The following is a 16,031-nucleotide window of genomic DNA, read 5'->3' as shown; positions in this document are numbered from 1 at the left end:
GACTTCCGTTACCAGCGAAGTGCTCATTTTTGCAATGCTGGGATTCCCCTGCTGGAATTCCCCTGCAGCATCGCAAAAACACAGAAGTCCGGAGGTGGGGTTTCCTATAGAGGGGAACCTCAGGGGAATCCCAGCAGCGCAAAAACAGGCGCTTCGGCTGGCAAAAGGGGTGAATTTTGGACTTGCACGCATTAATCGCTTTTTCATTGATTCCTATGGGAAACATTGTTTCGTCTTACGCACATTTCACCTTAAGAACCTCGTCCCAGAACCAATTAAGTTTGTAAGACAAGGTATCACTGTATTGACAGAAGTCGGAATGATATAATCTTTATCTTGTCCAAATCTTTCCGAACAGATTTAGGTTTGTATTTTGTAGTATTTTGGACAAAAACATTTTTCAATGTTTCTAAAGAACACTCTGCGAAGAAATGAAGATATCATAGTGCAATTCATGTTTAACAATTTTATTCAAGTAAGTGTGCTCTAATGTTGAGACAAGGCCTAGAATAGCATTACACTGTAATACAATGTTAATCTTAGCCGTTGAACCAAGCCTGCTTGGCATCCTTGGTTTACCTTTCCTCCCCAATACATTCAGGGGGAAAAAGAGAAAAGGAAATCAGCTTATTCAATTTACATTTTGTTCGCTGGCATAAAATAAACTAAAACACAATAAAGATATATTACATAATACATTGACAAAACCAAAAAATACAATAAATTACATTAAATGTAGCCTGTCGATGTAATCCACAAGAGTAAAAACAAACCAGTCACTGCTGTCAATATTTTTAAACTCCAAAGGCGACAGGCTGTAACACTTTTTAAAAAATAAAATTACTCTCCCACCCTTTTCCTAACTTGCTGCGGAGTTCAAGCAAAAAAGGCAAACTTCCACATCACTTTAACCACTATCACAAAATGAAGGACACGTAGTGTTTAGCATACAAAAATTTGTAACAATGAACTGGGGACAAAAAACATACATTCCTTGTACTACAGTCTTTATAGCAAGATTTTAACAAACATATTGGGAACAGGAACCCCAATGGATTTTATCATGCCAGACTGAATGAGAAGAAACCAAGGATCCAACTTCCTCTATACGTTGCCACGCAAAACACTTGTCATGTGTGCCTAAACTAACACCAACCTAAAATGGCCGCATTCCAAACCAGGGCATGCAAGACCACAGGAGATAGCCTGTGAAATACGTCACGCATATACAATTATTCCACGTGAGCAGTCTTTCCAAAAGACCAAACCACACCCAATCAAGAGAGAGAGAGAAAAAAGATCCAGAGATGGCTGATTATGATTAGAGCAGGTAGATTTTGACCCGACTACACTTCTAAATTTCAGCAGATATAGATTGAAGAGAGTCGATTTGACAAGCAACCTCGTACCCCCGACACACACATTACATATAATTAGAGGTGGCAAGATATAAAAGAAGAAACAAACCACTTACCTGTAATATTCTTGAAGCTGTCAAATGCACAATCGATATCTAGTCTGCAATTGTGCACAACAATCTTTAAATCTTTGCCTATCAAACTTGTGCATGTGTGGGTGTGTGCGTGTGGGTGATGGCGGCAGTGATAAACAATCATATATCCATTAAAGACATTTAACCTTAGATCTGGAGAGCAATCCAACATTTAAATAATACTGTAGTGCTACTTACATTACAGTGTGCTAAATCTCTGCTATTTTATAAGGTAATAAGATGACCACGCTCTATACTCACAGAAAAGAAATAGTTTTCTCATAGGAATGGAATAATATGAATGATTCATGTGGAAAAAATGGATAGCCTATGCGCCCAGTCATGATACAGAATACCAGCTTTAGCACAATTGTGACAAGCCACAATTTAGTTAGCTTATGATGCCACAAATTCCAGTTTGTTTGTTTGTTTTTGAAAAGAAGGAAGTAAATATGAAAAGTTCTCTCTAGCCAACATACAGCATTTTCCTCAGATGGACAGCTTGATAACGTCCATTTTTCCTGTCATGAAAAAATAGGCATTAATAATTTGCATATTCATAAACAGAAGCTGTTCAAATAATTTTGGAATTTTCCCCTAGCAATGTGCAATATGTGGTGGAGTTGGATATATGTTTGTGTGTGAGAAAGATAGAGTGGTGGGTTCTAAGTTAGATTGTTGCCGGTTTGCGCTTACGTACCCACTCAATGCTTTTGCGCACGCACAGAAAGGTCCCAGGTGGGTGGAGCCTCCTGCTGCCACCACTACCGGTTCTGAACCAGAAGCAACTCAATACTGGTGTGTGTACATGTACATGTATGTCTATGTTTGTGTGTGTTAACACTGTGTTGAACTGCTGAAAAGCTAATGGTACAGAACTTCCTATGTGATATTGGTTGGAAGTAGATATGGGAATAAAGTTTTAAAAAGTACAGTGTTCCCTCGATTTTCGGGGGTTTGAACTTCGCGAATAGCCTATGCCATGGTTTTTCAAAAACTATAAATTAAAAAATACTTCAAGGTTTTTTTTTCTATACCACGGTTTTTCCCGCCCGATGACATCATACGTCATCACCAAACTAATAATTTTTGCAAATAAATAACAAAAAAAAATAATTATTGTTAATAAATAATTATGTTTATAAACATCAGGATCACTAAGTGTCTTATTCAATGGTGAGTACCAGTAATAATGGTGAGTAAATGGTTGTTAAGGGAATGGGAAATGGTAATTTAGGGGTTTAAAGTATTAAGGGATGGCTTGTGATACTGTCCATAGCCCAAAATGGTGTATTTACTTCCGCATCTCTACTTCGCGGAAAATCGACTTTCGCCGGCGGTCTCGGAACACATCCCCCACGAAAATCAAGGGAACACTGTACTTCACTTTTAAAAATGCAATCTTCTTATAGAATAGCTACCTGTCAAGTTACATTGAAATCCACTGGTTTTATATTTACTATAGGTAAGAACAAAGCAGTGATGGGCTACCAAAATTTTTACGACCACACTGTGGGCGTGGCTTATGCATTTTGTTTCAACATCTTTCAATGTAAATTGGGTGCTCTGGGTTGGAGCTCCAAATTTTGCTACCAGAACTGCGTTCTTGACCATTCCCATAGGGTCCCATCACTGGAACAAAGCATACGAGCCACTATGACAATCTGACTTTTTTTCTTATAATCTTTCTCTGCTCATTAACATTTCATGGCATGGTGCTTGAAAGATGAAGGTGAGCTGGGGATACTGAACTCTAAATCTAATTTAGATATATTAATCTCACTAAGAGATCTTTAATAAGATCTCACATTATCCATTATTGCCAAGATATGGTGGACGGAATGGAAGAGGACAATGTACATGAGATTCTTGCAAAAAAAAAAGTCTAATTCAAATAAATCAATACATGAAATAATATACATGACATTTGGAAATAACTGCCTTTTGATAATTTTGATATTCTTAGTCAGTTTTTGCAATGTGCACTGTAATATTAATTATGCAATTAGAGTTTGGAGATTCTAAGAGTGTATTAATCATTCAGTTTGCTTTAGCAACAGGCCCACATGCATGTTCAGGTAATTTAGGGAGTTTCTCAAAATGGCTGCCCTGAAACTTCAACAGGATGCAACACCTAGACATTTTGAATAGTGAATCTGGAGGGTACTTCATTCACTCATGAGAAGCCCCACAAAATGTTTTTTCATAGCCCTGATTACCTGAGTTCTCCCCAAAGTTCCAGTTGTTCTATTGCACCGTCTTCATTAAAGCCATACCAAATAACGTTCATTTGTTTTTTTAAAAAATGAAACTGAGACGACCAAACATGATTATAATGAGAGCAAAGTTCAAACCACCATTAGCAGCTTAGGAATTGTCTAGCCTAGGTTGGCCAATACTTATAACTGGGACAATATGGAGATGAAATGTTAAGCATACAAAACAGCAGTAATTGACTCTAGAAAGATACAAGCCATTGCACCAGACTACAAGTGTTTTTCCATGCTGATTGTTAAGTTTGTATTCTCTAGGCCCAGCTAGATGAATAAACTGATATGGAACTAGTTTAAGATTTACCTAGCTTATACTTTATACCAAAGAGAATTTTTTTTTATCATATGTAACTTTTCTTAACGTAAATTATCTACTATCGAGGGCATAAGTTCCCACTTGCACAGTAAGTCTACACTTCTGTTGTATGAGGTAGCTATTAATACAGATGGAGAAACTGAGGCACATATGGCAAACTGATTTGCCTAATGTCATACAAGAAGCTGGTGGCACAAGCAAAGTTAAGCCTGAATTGTCAAAATTCATGTTAGTTTTTAGGCAACAATGGTGCCAAAATGTGTATAACATTCTTTACAAGTGGCCAGCTTATGGTTCAAAGTAAGGAACTGTAGCCATTCATTGTCAAAAACAAGCAAGCAAATTTTTTTTAACATAGTTACAACAGGGAGAAAACATCCCACAATCTGAAGTTAAATATACAGCCTAGGAACATAGGACGAGTTCATTTTTTAAATTCTTTTTAAAAGCCAAATATAAGCAGCTGGAATAAAAAATAAGAAATAGACCCAATCATATAACATGGGAATAAGAGATCAATGCATGTTGCTTACCTTACATGGCTAGTCAATCTGTATCAAAACTTTAGACTCCTAGTCAGAAGATTACGTGAAAAAAAGGCAAGTGTAGTTAACTTTTTCATGAAAAATATTGCCAAAATCTGTGCAAGGAATGCAGAACTCTATACCGTATTTTTCAGAGTATAAGACGCACCTTCTTCCCCCCCCCCCACCCAAAAGAGGGTGAAAACTTGGGTGTGTCATATACCCCAAATGTAGGCCCACCTAGGAGCCCCTAGCCTTTTTGGCTTCTGCCTCCCAGCAATTTGCCACGTTGTAGCAAACAGCGCACAGCCTGAATGGCACAAGCAACTGATTATCAGCCTCCTGACTATCAGTTGTTTCAGGCTGCAGGCAGGCCACAATAGGCTATGGCAATCCCTGCAGCCTGAAACTATTAGCTGCTTGTGCTAAAAGTGAAACTTAAACTGCAAGGAGGAAAATTGCTGGGAGGTAGAGGCAGATTTTTATTTTCTTCTGCTAATCAGGCTGTGCTGAAACTGACTGACTGTTGTTTGCTGCAAGGAGATAACTCAATGCCTATAGAATGTTCAAATTATTAGACATATTTTTATAAAGACTGCTTTATTATTGTTCTAGGCAACTTAACAAAATGAAGAAGCTTTTTAAAATAAATGCTTGATCTGAAGATACCCAGTGCTTTTGTATCTTCTTTTAAATAGCAGAAAATAACTATATTTCCAGAAAGCCACATCAATTTTAATAGCATCTGTACAACTGAAATGTAACAGTGTCCTGTTGATAGGTAGCTGAGTCAGACATTGACTTTGCCATGTTTGGAGTAGATCTATTTAAATAATTGGGAGGAGTTAGTGTGACTACATTTAAGAATACTCTCTGGCATTAATATACTGCTTTAATGTACATTTCTCCAATTCTTTGCTATTTCTGTGGATTAGGTACAGAAATATACAGCTAACGATGTAAATCATCTGTACTGTTTGCTGTTTGCTGTGAAGAAAATTGCTGGGAGGCAGAGGCAGATTCCCCCCATTGTTTTATTCTCCCAAAACTAAGGTGTGTCTTATACTCAGAAAAATACAGTATCTGTTTTTTTCTCCCCCATTGAATTATACCACTTTCTAATTGCAACCCAAATGAAGATTTAAAATTGTTTTTACATGATTGGACTAGATCAAAGTATCAGTGTCCCAATTCTTCCACTATCAGAGCCTTCCCACTACATACATCCCACTGGTGATTCTGCCCTGATGTAACCCTGCATTCATTTACCATCCAAAAATAGCTGACTTTAGGAGCTTGAAAAAAAGGCAACTTTGAAACTCAAGGCTCCCTACTTCTCAACAGAAATCATTAAATATAGTTGAATACATGCTTTATATGATGTTGGCAAGTTCATTATTTATAAGGAATCAACCCCCCCCCCTCGAATGACAAATGACAAAAGGTGTAGTACAGACTTTGTCCCTTTTATATATGAGCTGTACTTCAACAAATATATAAGGAGCAGAGTTTGCATTATGATATCAAAACCCACAATGTTGTCAACTGCAAAAAAAATGAAGGCTTCCTGCAGATAGCCTAAAATCCCCCATCTCTAAAATATTCAGACTCAAAACACGTTTCATATGCATACAGAAAAGTAGAAGGGAAGAAGAAGAAGAAATTAGCAGAGGAATGTCCCAAGCTTGGCAACATTTAAGACTTGTGAGCTTCAACTGCCAGAATTCAAATTGGGGAATTCTGAGTGTTAGAAATCCACAAGTCTCAAAGTTGCCGAGATTTGATACAACCCTGGTTTAGAGCATTGAGAGAGGAAAAACAACATGACAAGAGTGCTGGTGCAGGAACATTTTTTACACAATTTCCTGCTCTCTAACAGTGCATTAAACACTGGTGTCTACTTTTGCAAATTATCATAGCATTCTTGAAAATCAAGAACAGAGGCTTAGATGTCTCACATTGCTTGTTGCAGTTTCACAAGCACTACAAAAAAAACCCCAAAAAGAGTCAGCAACTCTGTGTAGCTCAGCCACGTGCAGCTATAATAATAAAAAAAAATGGGGTTCCCCAATACCAGTTCTCTAGTGGACCAAGAAATGTGATATGGTCTCAGCACCAACTTCCTACTTTACCTGGCTTGAAAGTGCATTCTTAGTGCAAGAAGTAGAACTGAAGCAAAAAAAGGAGCTTACCAGCCCCTTGTGGATTTCATGCTAGGACCAAAATTCTTGCTTGAGTTCATAAGTTGCAGACTGATGCGTTCTGAGTTTTGTTCTGCATAGTGGGACTGTGCTGTCCTGATTCTGACCTTCAACATCCATGTCCAGCAGTGTCCGTTCCTCTTCGGGCAGCCTGGCACGAAAAGAAAGCAGCGCGGACTGCTCTTCAATTGTGCTGCTACTGCTGGCAAAGCAGGAATCCAGGTTACTGGGAGTTTCAGTACTGGAGCTATTAGCAGACGATTCACCCCTAGCCTTACTTGGGGATACAAACCACAAGGGATCAACTCGCTGCCTGTTAGCGGAAGGGCGTGGCCTAGGTAGGAATTCCAAGGTCTTGGGTCTCTCCAACATGGGATCCTGTTGAGCGCTATAACGCCTGGGGGTTGGAGGGAAGATGAGGTTGGGGTCTGGCAGACGAGGGACTTCATTTGGACCCTGACTTGGACTGGGAGTTTTTATTATACCTATTCTCTCACCAGGAAAATAAAATCACAAACAGAAGAAAGGAAGGGGAGAGAGAGAGAGAAAGAGAAGAAAGAGAAACCAACCAGTTAGACAGCACTGATGAAATGAGGCATTGGGATCATTTAGTATATAAAGGGTGTGTTAGACAGAGGGAGGATTCAGTTCACATAAGAGCTACGGGGACTGTTATGCCATTCTGTATGGCAAAAGCCAGTATAAGAATAGAGTGCCCAGATACAAGATTGTCATATACCCAGAGGTGGGCTGCCAAGGTGGAACGGTGATGTGTGCTTGCCCCCATGGCTCTGAGTGTTAGCAGAGTCCAGCGCAATTCTGCTACTGCAGCTGTGCAGGTAGCAGAATCGTGCGTGGAGACACGGGTACGCCCAGGTTTCGGCGCACACGCGGAAGACAAAAAACTGTGCCGAAACACAGATGCACCTGCATTTCCACCTGTGATTCTGCATACCTGCACAGCTGCAGTAGCAGAATTGCTCTGGACTCCGCTAGCACTCAGAGCCACGGGGGCGAGCACACGTCACTGTTCCACCTTAGTAGCCCACCTCTGCATATACCCAACATGCAGTTTATGTCTCTTTCGCTGGAATTGTTTCTCCAATATGGACCACTTAGCTCTAAACTCTAATAAAAACAATTTTATAGGTGGTAAAAATCAGAAAACAGAGCACACCTATATTGAAAAGGAAAGGTTTCAATTACTGTTTTAGATAGAATGGAAGACTGCTTTTAGGCCTCACTGCTTTAGAACTGCTTGGAACAAATTTTATTTATGAAGATACAAAGCATTTATTTGGCTACAGCTTTGCCAAGATTAGCCACTGCTTTTTTTTAAAAAAGTAAACAAAAACAATAAATAGCAACATTTTTCTCATGTCTAGAACCTGCATCTAGATTTCAGGGTAACACACAGGTGTGCCATGATTAGAAGGTAGAACTTTAATTCAAAAGCTCATTTTAACAGTAATTTCATAATTCAAATGCGGCTTCCTCCAAACAAAGTTACAATTAGCTTGTGTATTTTTTGAAGTTTAAATTGTTCTTTAACTATACAGTATTTGGAAACCGACACGGCTTCTTAAGTGTAGGCATTAATTATCCTTGTTATTAGTATTTATTTGCATATTATCTGCATCAGCAGGATACAAGTTATGGCAGTGATTCTATCATGCATTGTTTAGAATCCAACCTGACCAAGGGCGTGACAGGATTGTGAAAATTCAAAAAGGAAAAATATGGAAAGGCTCTTCCAATTGTACTAAGTGGCAACGCCTTAAGTCAAGTACAGTGGTACCTCTACTTAAGAATGCCTCTACTTAAGAACTTTCCTAGATAAGAACCGAGTGTTTAAGATTTTTTTCTACTTAAGAACCCGAGCCCGGAAAAATTTCCCAGGAAATTTGAGAATGGCCCGAAGGCCCGACCAGTTTCCTGCCATTCCTCCTTTAATCCCAGCCATCGCGGGCTTTTCTGGGCTGCCAGAGGAGCCTTTCAGTGGTGCTTAAGGAGGCTTTGGCAGTCCAGAGCAAACAAAGCATTTTCCTTTCTCTGGGTGCTTGGAGAGGGAATAAACTTCTGCCAGCGTCCATAGAAAAGAAACGCTCCCTTCGCTCTGGGCAGCGACTGTCCTCCTTGATTCATTAGCTTCTCTCATTAAACAGTCTCAAGATATCAAGGGTGATAGCATTTGAAACTGAACATATATTGTTCACTATAAACCTTTGATAATATACAGTAGGTATCTGTGAATCTATAAAGGTTCTGTTGTATTCAACTGAGAAACTATTAGGGAAGGCTTGTAGATAGAATTATCATTAGCTATCATGTAACATTCCATATTTTTCAGAGTATAAGATGCACCTTTTCCCTCCCTAAAAGTGGTTGAAAATTTGGATGTGTCTTTTACTCCAAATGTAGCTTTTACTGAACTTTGTTCTAGCCATAATGAGGTGCTAATGCAACCTTCTGTGCTTTGCTAACGAAGAGATCTTCCCTTTGCCTGCTTCTTTCATTGCTGCTCTCTACGACAGTTAGCTGAGCCTTTTTCAGCCCTATCAAGGTGCTAACAGTGAAGCAATCTTCTATGCTTTGCTAGTGAACCGATCTTCCCTTTGCCTGATTTTCTTGTTGTTTCTCTCTGAAGAAAAGTGAAGTGTTTTAGAAACAGTTATTATCCCCAACCAAGGGATAAAAAGCAAGCACGTGGGCTCAAAATCAGCACACTAATGTGCTGCAGCTGATCAGACTAAAGACTAGCGAGATGAATACCTGGTAGGCAGATTATTTTTTCCCTATTTTCCTCCTCCAAAACTAAGGTGCGTATTATACTCCAAAAAATATGGCAATACAGTGGTACCTCTACCTAAGAACGCCTCTACTTTAAGAACTTTTCTAGATAAGAACCGGGTATTCAAGATTTTTTTGCCTCTTCTTAAGAACCTGCGTCCAGAAAAATTTCTCAGGAAATTTGAGAATGGCACAAAGGCCTGGCCAGTTTCCTGCCATTCCCCCTAGGGTTCTCTCTCTGGCGCAGTGTACGTGCTTTTTTTTAAGCCTTAAAGTTTTGGATTTTTTGATTCCCTTCACCTCACCTTCTTCCTTCGGCAGCAACTCTCCTCCTCCTCTTCTTCCTCCTCCTCTTCTTCCTCCTCCTCCTCCCACCCAAATTCTGAGCTTTTATTTCTTTACTAATGGGTTTGCACACATTATTTGCTTTTACATTGATTCCTAGGGGGAAAATTGCTTCTACTTACAAACTTTTCTACTTAAGAATCTGGTCACGGAACGAATTAAGTTCTTAAGTAGAGGTACCACTGTATGTCTTTTTCCAGGACTGCTTTGCAGTTGCAGAGAACAGGTGCTGGAAAATGGTATTATTAGTTTTAGACACAGTCAACAGGCGCTACCTAGTGCCTCCATCTTTGCTGGAACACCTTCTTCTCTTGGAAATTAAAGCGTTACACAGCATATTGTATGTTTGTAGTATATAATATATTGATGTAGTTTTGAACTGGGTTGAATCACTTAGAAAAGACAAAATGGAAGAGTTTTAATTTTGGGTCTCTTTCAGTTATAGGTAAAAGATTTTTTTAATATATCCAGATTATGTTATATAATCATATATTATATTATAAATTGATTATATCCAGACCATTTGTTTAAAAGGTTTAGGAACTCTTTAAAGAAATGTATTTGTTTTCAACTGCAATTGTAATTAATTTAAATATATATTTAAAATTTTAATTAAATTAAAATTATATATTTAAAATATTATTAACAGTGAAGCATGCTTATTTTTCCTTTAAAGGCAGGAATTATAGAACTTTCTCCCCACCTTACTAATATACCCCAAATAACTTCAGAATAAACAAGTTATGATATCAATTTTATGCAATGAAATGACAAACTGATAGCTATAGATTTCAAGTGGAAAAAATAGTATTTTGTGAGAAAATGAAGTTTTTATTTTATTATCACCCTTATGCTTTATTATAATATGCATTTTAATATACAGTAATACCCCGGTTATTGCGTCCCCGACCATTGCGAACAGGGTAATTTGCGATTTTTCAACCCGGAAGTCAAAACACCATCTGCGCATGTGTGCCCTTTTTTTCTATGGGCACGCATGCGTAGATGGCACCCGGCAGATCAGCTGCTGGGCGGCTTCCCTGGGTCTTCCCCCTCTTGCTGGCGGGAGGGCGAGCAGCGGGCATCAGCAAGGAGTTTCCCCACCGCCCACGCAAACTCCTCGCTGCCGCCCGCCCTTCGCCCGCCCACGCCGTTCATTCTCGCCGCTTTCGAGCTGAGTCCTGAAGCGAATTCGCTCCGGGACTCAGCTCGAAAGCGGCGACAGCCAGCGCGGAGAAGCCGTTCGCTGGCGCTGGCTGTCGGCGCTTTTGAGCTGAGTCCCGGAGCGAAGTCGCTCCGGGACTCAGCTCGAAAGCGGCGACAGCCAGCGCGGCGCAGCTGTTTTAAAATGTCGCCGCCGGCATGGGGGGCTTGCCAGCACCCCCGGACCCCCAACCCGGGTTTGGGGGGCTGCTAGGAAGCCCCCCATGCCGGCGGCGACATTTTAAAATAGCCGCGCCGCCCCCAATCTTCGGCTCCTCGCTAGCGCTGCGGGAGTAAAAACACCATCTGCACATGCGCAGATGGTGTTTTTACTTCCGCAGCGCTACTTCGCGAAAACCCGCTCGTTGCGGGGGGTCCTGGAACGGAACCCTCGCAACGAGCGGGGGATCACTGTATATCTTAAGAAAATGGACAAAATTAGGGTATCACAGTATTATTTGTAGGGGAATGGCTAGAAAGCTTCTAACTATCTAAGCATCTATATTTGTAGCCTTAAAAATTGTAAATTAAAATAATGTCATGTTCAGTGCTGCCACAAAATTATTTTTTATTATTAGGTGGAGCGCACAGTTAGCCAGATGTTTAGACTGGATTTTTTATCCACCTATCAAGTTATTTCCAAAACTTGAGTAAGTTATTTTTAGATGTCGTTAAAAGGTAATTGTAGTAGGGTGTAAACTGTTCCAAATAAAACTTTTTTTTTTAACCGACTCATGCAATTTTGCCAATATAATTGGCATTCAATTATATTGGCTCCGGATACTTTGGGATTGTACCTAAGGCACCTGTTACTTGTGGTAATAATACGGTATACTAGTTTCAGTACATCTTTTTCACTGTGCTTCAGATATCCTTCCAATGCCTTTTTCCCTTCTTCAGTTGTCTGATATATTTGTAAGAGTCCATGCCCACCTATTTCCCTTGTAAATAACAGTCTGTCATCATTGCTGTATGAATAAAGGACATGATTCATTGTCCTTATTTATCTGATCCTCCTGCCCAGGGTTGTATTTCTAATGACTGGAATTTCCCAGATGTTGACTTGAAGGATATCCATGTATTTGTAGTGATTATCTTCATCCAATTGCTTGAAATTATTTCCATAAAGCATCTTGATTCCTTCAGTTTTCACTATCTTTAACCTGTTGATGGTAAGGTCATGGCAATATCTTGGATATAGTTATTGACAGTGTTTAGCAGCAATTCTACTTCAGATTGTGTTTTTCCATATACTGTAGCTTCAAATTGTCCACGTAGAGGAGGTGGGATAACTCCGCAGTCTGCATTGGTTTCCCATCAATTTCCGGTCACAATTCAAAGTGTTGGTCATCACCTATAAAGCCCTTCATGCCACCAGACCAGGGTATCTACAAAACTGCCTTCTGCCGCATGAATCCCAGCGACCGGGTAGGTCCCACAGAGTGGGCATTCTCCGGGTCCCGTCAACAAAACAATGTCGATTGGCGGGCCCCAAGGGAAGAGCCTTCTCTGTGGCGGCCCCGGCCCTCTGGAACCAACTCTCCCCGGAGATTAGAATTGCCCCCACCCTCCTCGCCTTTCGTAAGCTCCTTAAAACCCACCTCTGCCGTCAGGCATGGGGGAACTGAGATATTCTTTCCCCCTAGGCCTTTACAATTTATGCATGGTATGTTTGTTTGTATGTATGTTTGGTTTTACAAATAAGGGTTGTTTAATTGTTTCAGTATTGGATTTACATGCTGTTTTGTACTACTGTTGTTAGCCGCCCCGAGTCTACGGAGAGAGGGGCAGCATACAAATCCAATAAATAATAATAATAATAACTTGGCAGATGTTTTTGATGTCTGATAACCATGGGATAACTTCTTCAGTATTAATGACAGAAGAACCAATGAAATATCAAACAGTGGTAGTGATAGCGATCTTGAAAGATTTCTCTGTTGATATTTACCTTTCCCATTCTATCGTTAAAGTGGTTAAAGTGAGTTCCTGTCTTTTGAAATCTCCCCAGTCACATGACTACATAGCAAGCCCACCCACATGACCTCACCAAGCCACGCCCACCAAGCCACGCCCATCAAGCTATCCCCACCAAAATACACTCACAGAACCGGCAGGGGGGGAAATAGATTTCACCACTGGTTGGCAGGTAGCTAATTGGCCACAGTAGTGCTGCCCTTTTACTGAATCGTTCATTGTCAGATAAGCTTCGCTGGATTTGAACTAATCATTAATTTCACCTCTTTGCAGTAGGTTATTAAACTGTTTGGCAATGTGTGGGTGCAAACTGGTCAGCTGTTTCAACCAAAAACCATGCACTTCTTCTTCACCCAGTGCTGACCAACTCTTGAATTTCCTTTCCTTTTTCTCTATAATTTTTGCTATTCTTACAAGTTCTTTCATTTCAGCTTCTTTTTTTCCCCTTTCACATTCTTTAGCCAAGCTGCATTCTTATTATTATTTTTTTAGGTTGTCCCATAGCTGCACTCCGAACTGCAATATTTCTTTATCATCAGGTGTTGACTGATTCATTGCAGTCTCTCCATGGATGAACTGGTAGAAACATTTATGATCTGACTACAATGTGCAATTTGTTTGTTTACATTCCACCTTTATCCATTTTATAAATAACTCTAGGCAGCAAATGTGAACCTCGTATCTGCTGATCTTCTTGACTCCGGGTATTATTTGCTACTTTATTATTTCCAGTGGTTTCTTGAATTTCCTTATTTCTAGATGATGCTTCTTGATCAAGTATTATTTGGCTTTCTTATTCTTCAGCATCCTTTCTTTCACCTGTTCTAGCTTGCTTGCATCTGATCTAAGCACCCTGACCTTACTTTCCAACCTGATCTTCCATTTTACTGGGTTTCAGCAAGTTTTTTTCTCGTCACATTCAAGTTATTTTGCATGTAAGTTATTCAGTTAAAACTGCAGCTGTGTTTTATATCAGTCGGTTTGTCTCTTGCAGTGAACGGGTGCTTATATTTAATATATAGTACAGTGGTACCTTATCTTACGAACGCCTCTTCTAACGAACTTTTCAAGATACGAACCCGGTGTTTAAGATTTTTTTGCCTCTTCTTCCGAACTATTTTCACCTTACGATCCCAAGCAGCTGCTGCTGGGATGAAGGGGTTTCTTTTGCCCCCCCTTTTTTGAAGAAAGAAAAGGGAGGGGCTGCTTGGAGGAGTAAAGATTTTGCATGCTTGCAAAGGCACTGAAACGGTGTCTTTTTAAGAAAGAAAAGGGAGGGGCAGCTTGGAGCAGTAAAGATTTTGCATGCTTGCAAAGGCACTGAAACGGTGTCTTTTTAAGAAAGAAAAGGGAGGGGCAGCTTGGAGGAGTAAAGACTTTGCATGCTTGCAAAGGCACTGAAACGGTGTCTTTTTAAGAAAGAAAAAGGGAGGGGCAGCTTGGAGGAGTAAAGATTTTGCATGCTTGCAAAGGCACTGAAACGGTGTCTTTTTAAGAAAGAAAAGGGAGGGGTAGCTTGGAGGAGTAAAGATTTTGCATGCTTGCAAAGGCACTGAAACGGTGTCTTTTTAAGAAAGAAAAGGGAGGGGCAGCTTGGAGGAGTAAAGATTTTGCATGCTTGCAAAGGCACTGAAACGGTGTCTTTTTAAGAAAGAAAAGGGAGGGGTAGCTTGGAGGAGTAAAGATTTTGCATGCTTGCAAAGGCACTGAAACGGTGTCTTTTTAAGAAAGAAAAGGGAGGGGCAGCTTGGAGGAGTAAAGATTTTGCATGCTTGCAAAGGCACTGAAACTGTGTCTTTTGAAGAAAGAAAAGGGAGGGGCGCCCCCCTTGCCTTTCTTCCTTCCCACTCACCCTTTAGCCTAGCCTTGCTTCTTCCACCCGCCCCCTTTAGCTGCTCCTCCCTGCCCTCTGTTCACCTCCCTTCTAAAGTTTGGGATTTTCCTGAAAGATTTGCATGCATTATTTGCTTTTACATTGATTCCTATGGGAAACATTGTTTCATCTTACGAACTTTTCACCTTACGAACCTCCTCCTGGAACCAATTAAGTTCGTATGATGAGGTACAACTGTATTGCAATTTTTTAATACTGGCAGTAGCTGCTTCTTGGAACAAGATTCAAAGCAGGCAACATATGTTACTTCTGGGCTGCCCAATAACTCAGTTATTCCTTATTTCAGGTACTCTTATTTTATTTTTAGTTATATGGTGTTGTTGTTGTTGTTTTGTTGTTGTTGTTATTATTATTATTGTTGTTGTTATTATTATTATTATTAATAATAATAATATATGAAGACAACAGATCTTTGCTAAATTCATCAGCCAAAACATATCCCAAGAAATCAAACAGTTTTGGGATGTTAAACAACGTAGTTGTATCAAAGAATGAAATAGCTTCCTTGAGATTTAACAAAATTGTAGGTGTCCACAGGAAGTCTAGTATTTGTCATTTGCTTTTAAGATAATATATTGTAATAATTAAGAAGCAGGAAACATATTTCTGCCACAATAAAATATATGCACATTCATTCATCTGAGTAATTTTTAGTGTCACTCGTTAGTCATATTAGTTCAGTTTGGTTAATTTTCTCTTTTGGCAGGACATAGATAAAGAAACAATCTTGAATAAAAGAAAACACTAGGAACACTAAAGTAGAGATGAAAATGATAAAATAGTGATTGTGGGGTTTCCTTTCAAAGCACAGAAAAATGTGCGCAAGAAGTAAAATCATGCTAAAAGGAAGCAAAATACAGTGGAACCCCGACATAAGAGCTGCTCTACTTAAGAGCAACTCGAGATAAGAGCTGGGAGGGGAGAGATATTTTTGTTCTACTTACAAGCCCAAATTCGAGATACAAGCGCCAAGGAGCTGTCTCCTCAAGCCAAACGCTAACTTCCGCGTTCGGCTT

At 39.8% G+C, this 16,031-nt stretch overlaps 1 protein-coding gene across 9 annotated transcripts in view; it reads right to left on the bottom strand.

Moving 5' to 3' along the window:
• Positions 1-454: 454 nt before the first annotated feature.
• MAP3K9 (mitogen-activated protein kinase kinase kinase 9) overlaps positions 455-16,031 on the bottom strand; it is a 62,013-nt gene continuing 46,436 nt past the window's right edge. For 2 of the 9 annotated variants that reach the window (XR_011559675.1, XR_011559678.1), the window contains exons 11-13: positions 6,798-7,291; positions 4,615-4,653; positions 1,971-2,013 (exon numbers count right to left, since the gene is read on the bottom strand). Coding sequence is in view for 7 of the 9 variants with exons in the window: in XM_070758453.1 (XP_070614554.1) it covers positions 6,819-7,291 (473 nt within the window). In the remaining 2 variants the exon portion in view is untranslated. Of the gene's footprint in view, positions 2,014-4,614; positions 4,654-6,797; positions 7,292-16,031 lie in introns of all 9 variants that reach the window. The other 7 variants (XM_070758498.1, XM_070758481.1, XM_070758453.1 and 4 more) reach the window with 7 other exon arrangements.

Source organism: Erythrolamprus reginae, chromosome 1 (genome assembly GCF_031021105.1).
Source record: "Erythrolamprus reginae isolate rEryReg1 chromosome 1, rEryReg1.hap1, whole genome shotgun sequence".
NCBI lineage: Eukaryota > Metazoa > Chordata > Lepidosauria > Squamata > Dipsadidae > Erythrolamprus > Erythrolamprus reginae.
Note: the sequence above shows the minus strand (reverse complement) of the source record. Positions and strands in the feature narration are given on the sequence as shown.